Raw genomic sequence first — 14,375 nt, forward strand, 5'->3', positions numbered from 1 at the left:
AATTTCTTTCTATTTTTAGTAGAGATGGGGTCTTGCTTTTGCTCAGGCTGGTGCCTTCTGTATATTTTCTTTGGGGAAGCGTCTGTTCAAATCTTTTCTCTATTTAAAAATTGGGTTGTTTTCTTATTGTTGAATTTGAGAGTTCTTTATATGTTTCAGATATGAGTTCTTTATCAGATATGTGCTTTGCAAAGATTTCTTCCAGTCTGTAACTTATCTTTTTATTCTTTTAACAGTGTCTTTGGAAGAGCATACTTTAATTTTGATGAAGGCCAATTTATCAAAATATTTTTTATGGCCTGTGCTTTTGGTTTCGTATGTTAAAAATCTTCATCTGACTCAAGATCACAAAGATTTTTCTCCTGTGTTTTCTTCTAGAAGTTTTATATAGTTTTAGGTTTTATATTTGGGTCTATAATCCATTTTGTGTTAATTTTTATACAATGTGTAAGGTATGGATCCAAGTTTATTTTTTAGCATTTGGATATCTAGTTGTTCCAGCACCATTTGTTGAAAGGCTATCTCTTCTCTGCTGCATTACTTTTTAGCCTTTGTCAAAAATTAGTTGAACATATGTGTGGGTTTATTTCTGGACTCTATTCTGTTCAGCTAATCTGTTTGTCTTTACCCTATTACTACAGTGTCTTGATTACTATAGCTTTATAATAATTGTTGAAATCAGGTAGTGTTAGCCCACCAACTTTGTTCTTTTTCAGAGTTGTTTTGGCTATTCTGATTTCTTTGCATTTCTATATGAACTTTAGAATCAGCTGTTAATTTCTACAGAAAAGCCTACTGGGATTTGGAGTGAGGTTGTTTTAGAGCTGTCATTCAATTTGGGGGTGCTGACATTTTAACAATATTGAGCCCTCTGACCCATGAGCAAGCTATATCATTCCATTTGTCTCATAATTTTACTCAGCAATATTTGTATAGTTTTCAGTGTATAGGTCTCTCACATCTTTTGTTAGATTTATTCTTAATGTTTAATATGTTTTATGCTGTTGTAAATGGTATATTTTATTTTTCAGGTTTAATTAATTTACTGTTCCTATACGATGGCCACAGCTGGAGCCTGGGTCCTCAGAGACTCTGGTATAGGTTTTTATAAGATGATCAGTGAATTTCTTTTAGGTGAGATAGCTATAGGTCTTGGAGATGACATCAAAGGTCATCTTGGCAAAGTTGCCCAAGATGGCAGCGCAGCCCCTGTAGCAGCTGTCAACATCTTCTATACCGAGGCAGTATGAGTGGGTCTAGGTGTGGGGATGAAGTGCCCTGGCACAGAGTCTCAGCAGCCGGTCACCTTTCAAGGAATAGTGTGGTGTTTTCCAGTGTTGTCTCCCCCACCCCCCTGCAATAGTCCCTCCTCATAGTGACAGTAGAGAGCTCTGCCAGGATGATGGCCCCAGAGATGGTGGCTACCTCCTTAGAAAGTGCTTAACACCTAAACTGACATGACTGTTACAGTGTCTGTTGGTGACAGATGCCTTGAACCTGATCTGCTGGCCCGTTTGAGTCTGCTTTTGCATAGCCATAAGGGATTTCCCCAGGAAAAAGTCAATGATCCCATACTCCTCAATTGGCAGGAAGAAGAGGTAAATCTCCTGCAGGTATTTGATCTTCATGTCCTTGAACTGGGCATTTCTGTGACTGATTGATAAATTACTGGTTTTAAGAAGAAAAAAAGGTTTCTGGAAGTGGTGTTTATGTGGAGTTTTTCTTTTTCCCCAGTTGTTAATTGCAGGTTATCTACCTTCTTCAGCCTTCTAGTAGTCTATTTCAAGTTGCAGGTTGTTGGTGGTATGATTTTCAATAAATTGTCCCCTTTGGTGCGACTCTCAACAGGTACTGGAGGCGCAGAGAAGACACCAGAAGGAGAAGTCTGGCATCATACCTACCTCACCAACGCCCTACACTTACAACAAGGTAGGGGAAGAGATATTTATCTTCACTTGGTGGAGGTAGCCCCTCTCCTCCTGTGAGGTGTTTGTGGCCCTCTGGGAATGCGGCTGATTCCATTCTTACCCCTTAACATTCTTGTCCCAAGGACTGATAGCAGCCAGACTTGCAGAAAAGTATTTGGAATTCAAGTTTTTGTTTGATGAAATCGGAAATCAGGTTCCCATTTAGCTTTTGCAGCAGGAAGTATGGGCCATGATCACCTGTTAGGTTATTTATTTGGCTAGCTGTACAGTCCACTGACCACATTGAAAAGGCATGGTTGGCTTACTTTTTAGGTACCATTCTTTCTTACTCCATAAAATACCCAACTTAGAAAAGTATCCAGTACATATAACAAGGGCTCCTGAATGTTACTTGGTACTATCATGGTTCTTAACCTGTAGCCCACATATCAAGGTTTAGAGCCTCTTGAAACAGGTTCTAGAGTCACCAAGTAGTTCAGAAAAAAAGTGCAGCTAGTTGGGAACTTGAGGCTGGATGTAGATGGTAGAGAAGGAGCTGAGGGTGGTAAAATCGCACAGTGGGCTCTGGCTTCACCACTCTTCAGCTGCATTACAGTGGTGAGGTCACTTAGTTTCATTCCTGACAGAGGACTTGAGAGATGACACAATCTGAAAAGTGAGGGATTTAAGGGCCCCTTTCACCTCTTTAATTTTATACTGTGATTATGTTCTAGAGCATTGGTCATGTCATCCACAGTGGCCACTAGTATGATGCTAAAACATGGGCAAGTGCCGGAGTGACCCCATTTTCCAGGCTTCTCTCTGAGCAGCACACAGCTGTGGTCTAAGGGGGAGTGTGAGGCCCCAGTGGCAGGCTTACAGGGCTGCCCTTCTCAGGCAGACACCTCTTTTGTCCCACAGTTCAAGAGAGGCTTGAATTGAAGTCTCTGTGGGTCCAGTTTCCAAGGTAGGTAGAGCTGCATTTAACTAAGATAGGAGTCATTTTTTAATTAGTAATCATGCAGTGATCACAGGCTATGGAATTACCTTAATACCTGCAGACATGCTAGTTGGTGGCAGTTTTCTTTCTTTTATAATATCTTCCCCCAGAGTGGTGTATGTTCTTGCAGATGGGCTTAGTGAGTCTTTCTTCTTTCTTGGCCAAAGGAAGGCTTTTAGACCTCCTGTTCTCTAGGGCCTCTCCCTGTTCTACGTCAAACTGCTTTGGGTCTTTACGAAATGGTTTATATTAATGTTATAACATCAGCTTGCGGCACAACTATTACAGCGGGCCCCAGAGCTTTCTCCCTCCTGTGCACAATAGCAACTCTTAAGGAAAAACTCATTGCACAGGTTGCAGAAGAAGCAGCAACCATCCCAAACAATAAGATCACTGTAGTGGGTGTTGGACAAGTTGGTATGGTGTGTGCTGTCAGCATTCTTGGAAAGTCTCTGGCTTATGAACTTGCTCTTGTGGATGTTTTGGAAGATAAGCTTAAAGGAGAAATGATGGATCTGCAGCATGGGAGCTTATTTCTTCAGACGTCTAAAATTGTGGCAAATAAAGATTACTCTGTGACCGCCAAATCTAAGATTGTGGTGGTAACTGCAGGCATCCATCAGCAAGAGGGGGAGAGTCGTCTCAATCTGGTGCAGAGAAATGTTAATGTCTTCAAGTTCATTATTCCTCAGATCGTCAAGTACAGTCCTGATTGCATCATAATTGTGGTTTCCAACCCAGTGGACATTCTTACGTATGTTACCTGGAAACTAAGCGGATTACCCAAGCACCGTGTGATTGGAAGTGGGTGTAATCTGGATTCTGCTAGATTTCACTATCTCATGGCTGAAAAACTTGGCATTCATCCCAGCAGCTGCCATGGATGGATTCTGGGAGAACATGGCGACTCAAGTGTGACTGTGTGGAGTGGAGTGAATGTGGCAGGTGTTTCTATCCAGGAGTTGAATCCAGAAATGGGAACAGATAATGATAGTGAAAATTGGAAAGAAGTGCATAAGATGGTGGTTGAGAGTGCCTATGAAGTTATCAAGCTAAAAGGATATACCAGTTGGGCCATTGGATTAAGTGTAGCTGATCTTACTGAATCCATGCTAAAAAATCTATCCAAGATTCATTCAGTATCAACAATGGTGAAGGGGATGTATGGCATTGAGAACGAAGTCTTCCTGAGCCTCCCATGTATCCTCAATGCTCAGGGATTAACCAGTGTTATCAACCAGAAGCTAAAGGATGATGAGGTTGCTCAGCTCAAGAAAAGTGCAGATACCCTGTGGGACATCCAGAAGGACCTGAAAGACCTGTGACTACTGAGCTCTAGGCTGTAGAAATTCAAAAACTGCAATGTGATTAACCCTGAGCCTTTAGTTTTTATCCATGTACATGGATCATAGTTTGCTTTTATCTTCCTAAATAAGTGAATTTGGGCTCAAAGAATCAAAGCCCATGCTTGATTTAATGCTTGCAATCTGAGCCCTTAAACAAATAAAATTAACTATCATAAAAAAAAAAAAAAGATCAGCTTGCATGTGTCTTAGCTGCTTTGTTTCTGCACGTTTCATAATCAGCTAGTTTATTACTTCTCTGGCTGGAGGCAAAGTAATCTACACCTGTACCCAAGGATCAGATAGGTGCTTAGGCCTAACCAGTAAGAATAAAATGACTATTTTATCCCAAACAGGCCTTATATGATGGTGTGCATATATATAGTGTTGGTGGCATATAAAAAATGAGAGAAAGGTTAATTCTCCTAAGACTTCCTGAAACTTTTCCAGTCTCTGTTAAGTGATTCTTAGAGATATTAGACTGTATATGCCAGGGACTATTCCTGGTCCTGTTATGGGGGCTTTATTTTGGGGTTCTGCATCTGCTATGAGTGACCACTTTCTTTTTTGCTTTCAGAGCTGTGACTTGTGGTCCCTAGGAGTGATTATTTATGTGATGCTGTGCGGATACCCTCCTTTTTACTCCAAACACCACAGCCGGACTATCCCAAAGGATATGCGAAGAAAGATCATGACAGGCAGTTTCGAGTTCCCAGAGGAAGAGTGGAGTCAGATTTCGGAGATGGCCAAAGATGTTGTGAGAAAGTGAGTCTGAGGGCTGCTGGGTGGGGAGGCCAAGGTGGTAGAGCTCAAGGGAATGCTGGGTAGAGAAAAGTCATTGGTTTCCCAGGTAGGCTTCTTCCTATTTTCGTATCACAGAAATCTTGTCCCTGGAGCCTGAGGTGAGAGTTCTGTGTCCACACCTCAGTGAAAATGAGCTTTTCCCCCTCCTGGTGTATCCCTAGACTTTGTCCCCAGAGTCATGAACCTAGGTCCCTCCGTAGCCAGTCTCTGTGGGCATTAGATCATAACCCTAAATTGTAAACTTCTGGTGGGCCCTCCTGAAGCCAGCATGTCATTTGGTGCGGACATGGTGCTGAGAACTGAACTGGGGTGCTGAGATGATGATGATGACATGTTTAGCTTCTCATTCCTTGGATTCTGTGAGTATGTGGTTGGGTCAGGCCTGGACCCCAGTCTCCAGCCTTCCCACTGCCAGTTGGTTGCTCTGACATAGATTAAGGTGGGAAGATTTAGTAAGAATTAGGGCTAGTGAGTAGGAGAGGGCGAGTTGACATTCAGAGTCCTTTGGTAGCTGGAAGACTAGATAACAAGTCACACCTGAATTTGAGGTATATTTGCTTTTTCTGCCTGTGGTCTTGGGCACCATTCCTGTGTTCCTACTGCTTGGTTTTCACTGAGCAGTTTCTCCTTTGTTGGTCTCAGTTTCTTTATCTGTATTGGGATGAAGGTAAGTGTTAAAGGGGCCGAACCTGGGAACTATCCCCAACAGTACAACCATTTTTCCATGGAGGTTACTCTCTTTTAAAAGTGAGCTTGTCCTATTGGTTAGGGGGCCTGTGTGCTATAAAGAGGGACTGTTTTCTAAAATATACAAGTAAAAGTTTTTAGGAGAGTAGGGGCAATGTTTAAATCACCACCTGTCTTCACATACTGTTTCATGCTCTGTTCCCAGCTATTTAACCCAAACCTTACTATCCTAAGATTTGGTTCTTTGTCAGTTTTCTGTAGAACATATTTCTTTCCCTGGAGCCACACTGATTATTGTCTTTCAGCTTTGGGATTCTTTTCTAAGTAATCCTTTCTTTAGAAATCTGAAGCTGTTTGTGCAGAATGATCCAAAAGAACGTTGTAGACAACCTGAAGAAGCAATTAGGCATGTTGTCCTGACCCTGACATTTGTAATGAGAGGAGATGGAGTTGGAAGGGGCAGGGTAGGGGGGCCATGCTGACATGAGTTAGGAACTGCATCGGCAGGAATGGATGAGATGTGAAGAAGTATGATCCAAAAGCAGATAATGCAGAAGTAATAAATTAGGCTTAGAAGGAAATGTTATCCCCTTCTCAGAGACTCTAGGTTTTTAGCTTTTAAATATCTCTGGAATAATGAGTTCATGTCCTACCATATGGTGACATCTGAGAGTTTTATCATGGGTAATAACCTGCTTTTTCACAACCTTTGCAGTCACTATCAGTCAAAAGAGCACTTTTGAGTTCCTTCTGGAAGTTAGAGTCCATTGTCCTAGACACCTCAATATGGAGAATCATGGTCTCAGGAACTATGTACCATATGTAGGACTACCTTATTTTTATTCTTTTTTTTTTTTGAGACAGAGTCTCACTGTGTTGCCCTGGCTAGAGTGAATGCCGTGGCGTTAGCCTAGGTCACAGCAACCTCAAACTCCTGGGCTCAAGTGATCCTCCTGCCTCAGCCTCCTGAGTAGCTGGGACTACAGGCATGCGCCACCATGCCCGGCTAATTTTTTCTATATATTTTTAGTTGTTCGATTAATTTCTTTCTATTTTTAGTAGAGACGGGGTCTCGCTCTTGCTCAAGCTGGTTTCAAACTCCTGAGCTCAAACAATCCGCCCGCCTCGGCCTCCCAGAGTGCTAGGATTACAGGCGTGAGCCACCGGGCCCGGCCAAGACTACCTTATTGAGCCCTAGAACTCAGTCTGAAGTGTAACTGGATTAAGCCTTTTCCTATCATTTTTATCTTACTTTGTCCAGTATGGAAAGGACTGCCTCAGGCCACACTACTCCCACAAGTGGTTAGGGACTGTAATTCCACCCATGCCCTGCAGGTGGAAAGCCCAGGCTTGCAGAAGTTGGTGAACAGTCAAAAGAAGCCAGAGCTCTTCAGAGCCAAATCTAAAAACTTCCTATGGCTTTTTGGGAGCAACTGTGCGTGACAGCCCTGTTGGCATTTTCTTCACAGGCTCCTGAAAGTCAAACCAGAGGAAAGACTCACCATTGAGGGAGTGTTGGACCACCCGTGGCTCAACTCGACTGAGGCCCTGGATAATGTGCTACCCTCTGCTCAACTGATGATGGATAAGGTTCTGAATTATGCTTATTTTGTTGGCTGAAAAGGCTGTGTTGAGAAGGAATGCTGGGGTCTGACTCAGTGAAGGGTTAAAGGCAAAACAATGCAGAGCATGCAGTCTTTCCCTCTAGAGAATCATCTCTGGTTTCCTGAGAATCAGGATCCAAAATAAAAAATTTCTTTCCATAAAAGACCAGATCAAGGCCTGGTAAATATACACTAAGGGGACACTCAAAGGAATATCCTCCATATTTGTGCTGTGGGTTGGGGGTGCAGAATGGTATTAGATATCCTCTCTTCCCCCAAGTTTAAACAAGACCGTTTGCGAAGGCAAAGCCAATAAACACAAAAACCAAGAGGCAACATTTCAGATGTCAGAACTTTGCGCATGTTAAATTTTCTGTAAATGCCGTGGGGATTCAGAAAAAGCACATCTTTAAAGGGGTAAAATATCTGCCTAAAGAGAAGGCAAAACCTCTTAAATTTATTAACTATCTACTGTGTGGCAGCATCTGAGCTCTTTCACATGTTCAGGCATGAGCTGTCCTTGAAGAATTTGAGTAGACAGTATAAGTGCTCAAGTGCTGTCAACAATGTAAGCAAAGGACTTAAAAGAAAAAACGATGTGGTTTCACTAATGGCAAGTTGGTGAAATGAGTGTGACAGGGCAGGCTTTGCCAGCAGAGGGGTTTAAGTCTTAGTGGGATGTAACTGAGATGCCCTGGTAGACTTTTGAGAAGAGATTTGCTACTTGGGAAGGTATTTAGGGATGGTCAACCAGACTTGCAGACTTGGCATCGTAAGATTTCTGCAGTAATCTAGAAGCTTGAGGGTGGCTCTGGAAGCAGAGAAATAGAGATTAATGAATAGGCTCAATATTTTTTAAGACAAACGTCTACAGTTTTTGATGACTGGCTAGATTTAAGGGGACAGTGGGTGACTTATCTGGTGATATTGACAAATTAGGAAGGAGGCTGGTTTGGATGAGGTCTCTTAGGTTCTAGATATTATTTGAGGTGGCAGAGGGACATTCAAATGAATGAGATGTGGAGCATGGGACTAGAGTGTGGCTGAAAGGTCCAGGCAGTGACACAGACTTGAGTGTTCCCAGCTTTGAAGAGATGGGGTTGAAGTATGAGAAAGAATAAGGAAATGGGAAAAAAGAATGCCAAGTTTAGCTGGAGCATGGGAGAGAAAGGAAAGCTGGAGAAAAGGAGTTCTCTGTTACTTCTTTGATTTGCGGGTTGTTGTTTTCCTGGTTTAAATATGCCCCAGGAATGGTTTGGTCAGTCCACAATCCAAAGGGATTATTTAGATCCTAGTTGTCAGCACACAGGGGTTACAATATGGCATTCCTCAAGATCTCTGAAATATGGAGGTAAGATTGCCTTCTGGAATTACTTAAATATCAGTCCATAATGAAGCCAAATCTCGACACAGAGAATCTTCTTCATGAGAAGAAGTGGCTCACAGGCCTGTAAGACAAAATTGCACTGAATAGTGTGTTCCATTTCTAAAGAAATCATGATCAGGGTGTGGAGTAGTCAACTTTGGAAGCACAGAAAAATGGCCTCATAGACAGATGCTGAATAGTGTCCATCCAGGCCCTACCTAGGAGCCTGAGCTCATGACCTTGCACTGTTTCTGTCTTTTGGTTGGGTCATTACTGATGAGGAGATAGATGCAAAGGTACAAGAGGGTGTAGCCAGGGCTAGCTATGAGTATACAGTGCCCTTAAATGAGTTTGAACTGTTACTGATCTAATTGCATGCTCACGAAGGAACTACTTTTGAAAGATATCAAATTTTGTTATGAAAAGCCAGAAAACATAGAGGTATTACAATAAAAAGCAAAAGTTCCCTTTCATTCCCCTGCCAGCCTCACCCCTCAGAGTTGAGATTGTAATCTATGGCTTGATTTATTCTTTCTGATCTTCTTCTGGGGAGACCTCACTCACACACACAGACACACATATACACAGATACACACACACAGTTCTTTTTTTAAATACAAAAATGAGATCACACTATTCCTATGAAGCTTTCTGTTGATTTGGTCTGCCCACAGTTAGAGCACACACTGTTCATAAAGACACAGACTTCAAGAGTTCCAGACTCCGTAACAGCTATTTTTCACGTAAATTGTGACTGGCTTATGAATCAGGTTGTGGCCTCAATTCATGAGGGTCTGTCCCTCAGGCTTGGCCATGCTCACCATGTGAAATGGTCAGGATTCTGAGCCATCAGGGCTGAGGGGACTGTCTATACTTTGGAGGCAGTGAGTAAATGCCAGTCTGTGGAGCTTCTTGGGTGGCAGCCTGCCAGTCCTTCCCCGGATGCACATATTTGCCTCTCCTCACACTTGCCCTTGTCAGTGGCTGTGAGCACAAGCCTTGTTAGTATTTCTTACTCGCGTTTCTATTCCTGCTCCAGGAAGAAAGGCCAGCTGTTGTGTGGCCTTTGGTTGGCTTGGTATTCCCTGGGCCCTGCTGATCCGTGGGGGAGAGCCCTGTGTCTTATCAAAATTTATATACCTTCAGCATAAGAATGAAATTGGCTTCTTTAGTACTTTGAGCTTCTCCTTCCCACTTTCTTAGATGGCTTTTTAGGTGCCCAGCAATGAATGTCAAAAACTGACAGCAGGGTTTGCATTCAGGCGGTGGTTGCAGGAATCCAGCAGGCTCATGCAGAGCAACTGGCCAACATGAGAATCCAAGATCTGAAAGTCAGCCTCAAACCCCTGCACTCAGTGAACAACCCCATTCTGCGGAAGAGGAAGTTACTTGGGTAACTGAGCTTACTTCTACAATTCTTCTTCGTGGCTGGAATGGCTGAGTACTGGGTTCTGAAAGCTCAGCCAAGGGTCTGCCCTTTTTCTGCCTCCTAAGAGGGTGGAGAAGATAAACTCTTAAATTGTATCAGGAATTTCAATAGTATTGGGAGTTAGACGCACTCTGTAGTTACTTTTCTGAAAAATCTGTTGCCTTATATTGAGAAAGAATGTCTGTCCAGAGTTGGGTTTGAGGGTCTCACCTTGTTATTACCTCTCTCCCAAACTTTTAAAGCACCAAGCCAAAGGATGGTGTTTATATCCACGACCATGAGAATGGAGCCGAGGATTCAAATGTTGCTTTGGAAAAGCTCCGAGATGTGATTGCTCAGTGTATTCTCCCCCAGGCTGGTAAAGGTCACGCCATTTACTAATGCTCTGTGTGTGTGTGTGTGTGTGTGTGTGTGTGTGTGTATCTGCACATGCAGATATGCACATGACAAAAGGAGTGGTTTAATTTGGGGTTGTCTGTTTCATCTTTGTGTTAAGAGAAAATAAGCACATTATATAGTCTGTGCCCATTAAAAACATTAGATAATGGGAGCTCAGAAGTGTGGTAAATCCCTCCTTTGGTTTTCTGTGAAATTTTTACTTTAGACTTAATTGCCAGTATCAGGTATAGCATAATTTTGTGTTTTCCTAGTTTGGGCACAGGATAGGGGATGGAAAAAGGAAATTTTGGACAGGATCAGGATCAGGTGGCAGGCTGTTAAATGTATTTCCAGAGCCTTTAGAGGCCACGGCTGCCATTAACTTGTGAACATAAAGAGAGTACTCCCTAGTTCAGAAGTAGCCCCTGCTGCTACCTGTAGCCTGGGCAGAGTGACTTACACATGGGTCCTCTGGGGTAAGAGCTTTATTTCAGTACGTTCTCTCTCCACTCAAGAGGATGTGATGGCCTAGTCTCAGCAAATGAGTAAGATGTTTCACTTATTAGTCCAGAAAACTGTTGGGTTGCCCTGACTTCCTAGATTCCTTGGGTTTTAAGAGAACTCATGCACTGTACCTTCTAAAGTAAGAAATGAGCTTAGGAGAACGAGGGTAGCCTAATTCTCCCTCTTTTGGGCTTAGGTTGGCCAGGTATTTTTTTGCTCAACAATAGGGCCACTACCTATTTCCTATCCCCTAATGCTAAGAATCTGATGTCATCAGAGGATTTATGTGAGGATGTCAAAGAAGAGACCAAAGACCAGAAGTAGTCTAGATGTAATGTAGGGACTAGCAGTAAAGCCATTGTGTCTGGTGATGTTTTGTGCATTTAACCATCACTTCTCAACCCACTGGACATCATGTCCTTCCATCTCTGACACTAAAACCCCATGATGCTGCAGGAAAAATGCAACTTCCTCTTCACCCTTACCAATAGGAGAGAATGAAGATGAGAAGCTGAATGAAGTAATGCAGGAGGCTTGGAAGTATAATCGGGAATGCAAACTCCTAAGAGATACTCTGCAAAGCTTCAGCTGGAATGGTAGGAGCCTTAATCCCTCCTTTCCCTGGGAATGCAGAGAATTGATTATGTTTACAACCTGTATGATCTTTTGGGGGCCCAGCTGGGTCTGTTTTCAGGTGAAGTAAGCCTGGCTGGAGAATGAGTGGAGTATTGTGAGATAGGGTTTAGCTCTACATTAACTGCTCAGGCATATCTGGACATGTGGCCCTTTCACGTTTTCCAGAGTTCAAGTGAATTGTGTGTTGCAGATTCAACACTGGAAAGCCACTTGGGCAAAGCAAAAAAACAAAAACAAACAAACAAAAAAAAAACCCCATCTCAGAACTCTTTCCAGATGCTTCCCATTAAGGAGCAGCCCATACCGAAGGGGAGAGAGAGGACAAAGTACCAGGGGTTCTACCCTATTGATCTGCTCAGCTTGGGCAAAAGTTGTTTCATCAAAGAGTAGAAAGTTTGCCAGATTTGCTGCTGGTTGTTTTTTTCCCCCAAGCAAACAAGTTAGAGAGATGCATTTCTTCAACTGATTTTTATATTGTCTTTCCAGTTTAGCAGACTATACTAGACTTAAGCTCCAGAATGCTCAGGGAAGGAAGCAAACTCTGATTTCATTGCCTTGCTTGAATCTTGGACATACCGTAAGAAATCCAGAGTGCTAGCCTGGCCATTGCTTGGAAGAGATTAGCTCCCCTGGGATTTTTTTTTTAAATGTTGAAATATATCATCATTATAGAAAAGTGATCACATAAGAAGTGTGGACTTCAATTAATTTTCACAAAACGAACATTCCCCTGTAACTAGCACCTAGGTCACGTAGTAGAACATGTGCCCTCCTCTAAACACTCCCTCCTTCCATTCAAGGATAATCACAATCCTGATTTCTAGCACTATGGTTTAATTTTTCCGGTTTTGTATTTTATGTAAATGGAATCAGATAAGTCTGTGTTCTTTTGTGTCTAGCTTCCTTTAATCAACATATGTGAAATCCATCCATGTTGTTATGTGTAGCAGCAGATCATTCTCAGTATATGAATATACTGTATTTATCCATTCTGTTGGATGGACATTTGGATTGTTTTCAGGTTTCAGTAATTAAGAAAAGGGCTGCTGTGAACAGTCTTGTCTATGTCTTTTGATGAACATTTTGATGAACTCATTTCTCTTATGTATCTGGGGTTGGAATTGCTGGTTCATGGAGGTATTCACCTGTTTAGTAGGTACTGCCACCAGTTTTCCAAAGTGGTTGTACGAATTTATGAACTCCCAGTAGCAGTATTTGAGGGTTTAGTTACTCAACATCTGCACCAACTCTTGCTGTTGTCTATCTTTTTTATTTTAGTCATCTTGGTTAGTATGTAGTGGTATTGCAGTGTGGTTTGGGTTTGCATTACCCTGATGACTGACGAGATTGTTCCCTTTTTTTTTTTTTTTTTTTGAGTCTCACTCTTTTGCCCGGGCTAGAGTGAGTGCCGTGGCGTCAGCCTAGCTCACAGCAACCTCAAACTCCTGGGCTCAAGCGATCCGTCTGCCTCAGCCTCTCGAGTAGCTGGGACTACAGGCATACGCCACCATGCCCGGCTTATTTTTTCTATGTATTTTTAGTTGGCCGATTAATTTCTTTCTAATTTTAGTAGAGACGGGGTCTCGCTCTTGCTCAGGCTGATCTCGAACTCCTGAGCTCAAACAATCCGCCCGCCTCGGCCTCCCAGAGTGCTAGGATTACAGGCGTGAGCCACCGCGCCTGGCCCCTTTTTTTCTCTTTTAAACTGAGTTGTATCTTTCTTACAGATGTGTAGGAGTTCTTTATTCTGGATATGAGTTCTTTGTCAGCTGTATTACAAAGATCTCTCTCTTTGTGCTTTGCTTGTGTGTTGTGAGCTTTGTTTTTTACTGCCAGGTTAATGGAGCTGCTCAATTGCTACCTTAAAAATGGGAAATATGAACTGCTTTTGGTCAGTGTTGGGGATAGTTCCTCCATCGGTAAGGGTGCATTCAACACTGGTAAGATGTACCTTATTGGGTCTCTGTGAAGAGTTTGAAGACTGACCTTGTTCTTTCTTGGGTTTCAGGTCGTGGATTCACAGATAAAGTAGATCGACTAAAACTGGCAGAAATTGTGAAGCAAGTGATAGAAGAGCAAACCACGTCCCATGAATCCCAATAATGACAGCTTCAAACATTGTTTTTTTAACAATTTGAAAAATTATTCCTTAATGTATAAAGTAATTTTTAATGTAAATTAATAAATCATAACTTCATTTCCACATTGATTAAAGTTGCTATATAGATTTAAGGTACAGGATTTACTAATAGTATAGTTATTGTTTGTTTTTAAAAGCCCAGTTCCTAGAGATAAACTATAATTTTAGGACTGTCTAGTCTTATATTTCTAAGATGACAGATGGTATTATCAAGCAAGATTGTTTTATTTGTAATAAAATATACAAAGACCACTTGCAAGAGGTAGATAAAGGACCAACTCTACTGACCTTTCTGCTTAGTAAACAGATGAATCAAGTACGATGGAATCTGGTTTCAGTTGCGCTGTGTATTTATTTTCTGTACCATCGGTAGATTAGCTCTGGTGTCAAGAAATTTTTGTGGATCAATCATTGCATACTGCCTGCTGAAACTCACAAGAAGCACACTTGGGCCTGGGGAGCCAACTCCCATGATAGAAGAGGAGAGAGCTGAGTCCTCATTTCTCTTGCCTCTAATTCCCTAGAGTGGGAACATTTCCCTTTTGTCCTATTTGTTAAACGGGTATTATTGGTGTGT

The 14,375-nt window shown here is 42.2% G+C and overlaps 2 protein-coding genes across 3 annotated transcripts in view; both read left to right on the plus strand.

Moving 5' to 3' along the window:
* Positions 1-14,125, plus strand: part of MAPKAPK5 (mitogen-activated protein kinase-activated protein kinase 5) — a 32,104-nt gene extending 17,979 nt beyond the window's left edge. The window contains exons 8-14 of one of the 2 annotated variants that reach the window (XM_012663482.1): positions 1,849-1,929; positions 4,828-5,015; positions 7,211-7,331; positions 9,974-10,104; positions 10,383-10,498; positions 11,514-11,618; positions 13,667-14,125. In XM_012663482.1, the coding sequence (XP_012518936.1) occupies positions 1,849-1,929; positions 4,828-5,015; positions 7,211-7,331; positions 9,974-10,104; positions 10,383-10,498; positions 11,514-11,618; positions 13,667-13,761 (837 nt within the window). In that variant the 3' untranslated portion in view covers positions 13,762-14,125. Of the gene's footprint in view, positions 1-1,848; positions 1,930-4,827; positions 5,016-7,210; positions 7,332-9,973; positions 10,105-10,382; positions 10,505-11,513; positions 11,619-13,666 lie in introns of both variants that reach the window. The other variant, XM_012663481.1, reaches the window with a different exon arrangement.
* On the plus strand, positions 3,147-4,275 carry LOC105825556 (L-lactate dehydrogenase B chain-like). The gene has a single exon (XM_012663397.1). The coding sequence runs from the start codon at positions 3,147-3,149 to the stop codon at positions 4,230-4,232; it is 1,086 nt and encodes a 361-aa protein (XP_012518851.1). The 3' UTR covers positions 4,233-4,275.
* Positions 14,126-14,375: the final 250 nt, after the last annotated feature.

Source organism: Propithecus coquereli, unplaced genomic scaffold (assembly GCF_000956105.1).
Source record: "Propithecus coquereli isolate 6110/MARCELLA unplaced genomic scaffold, Pcoq_1.0 Scaffold81, whole genome shotgun sequence".
NCBI lineage: Eukaryota > Metazoa > Chordata > Mammalia > Primates > Indriidae > Propithecus > Propithecus coquereli.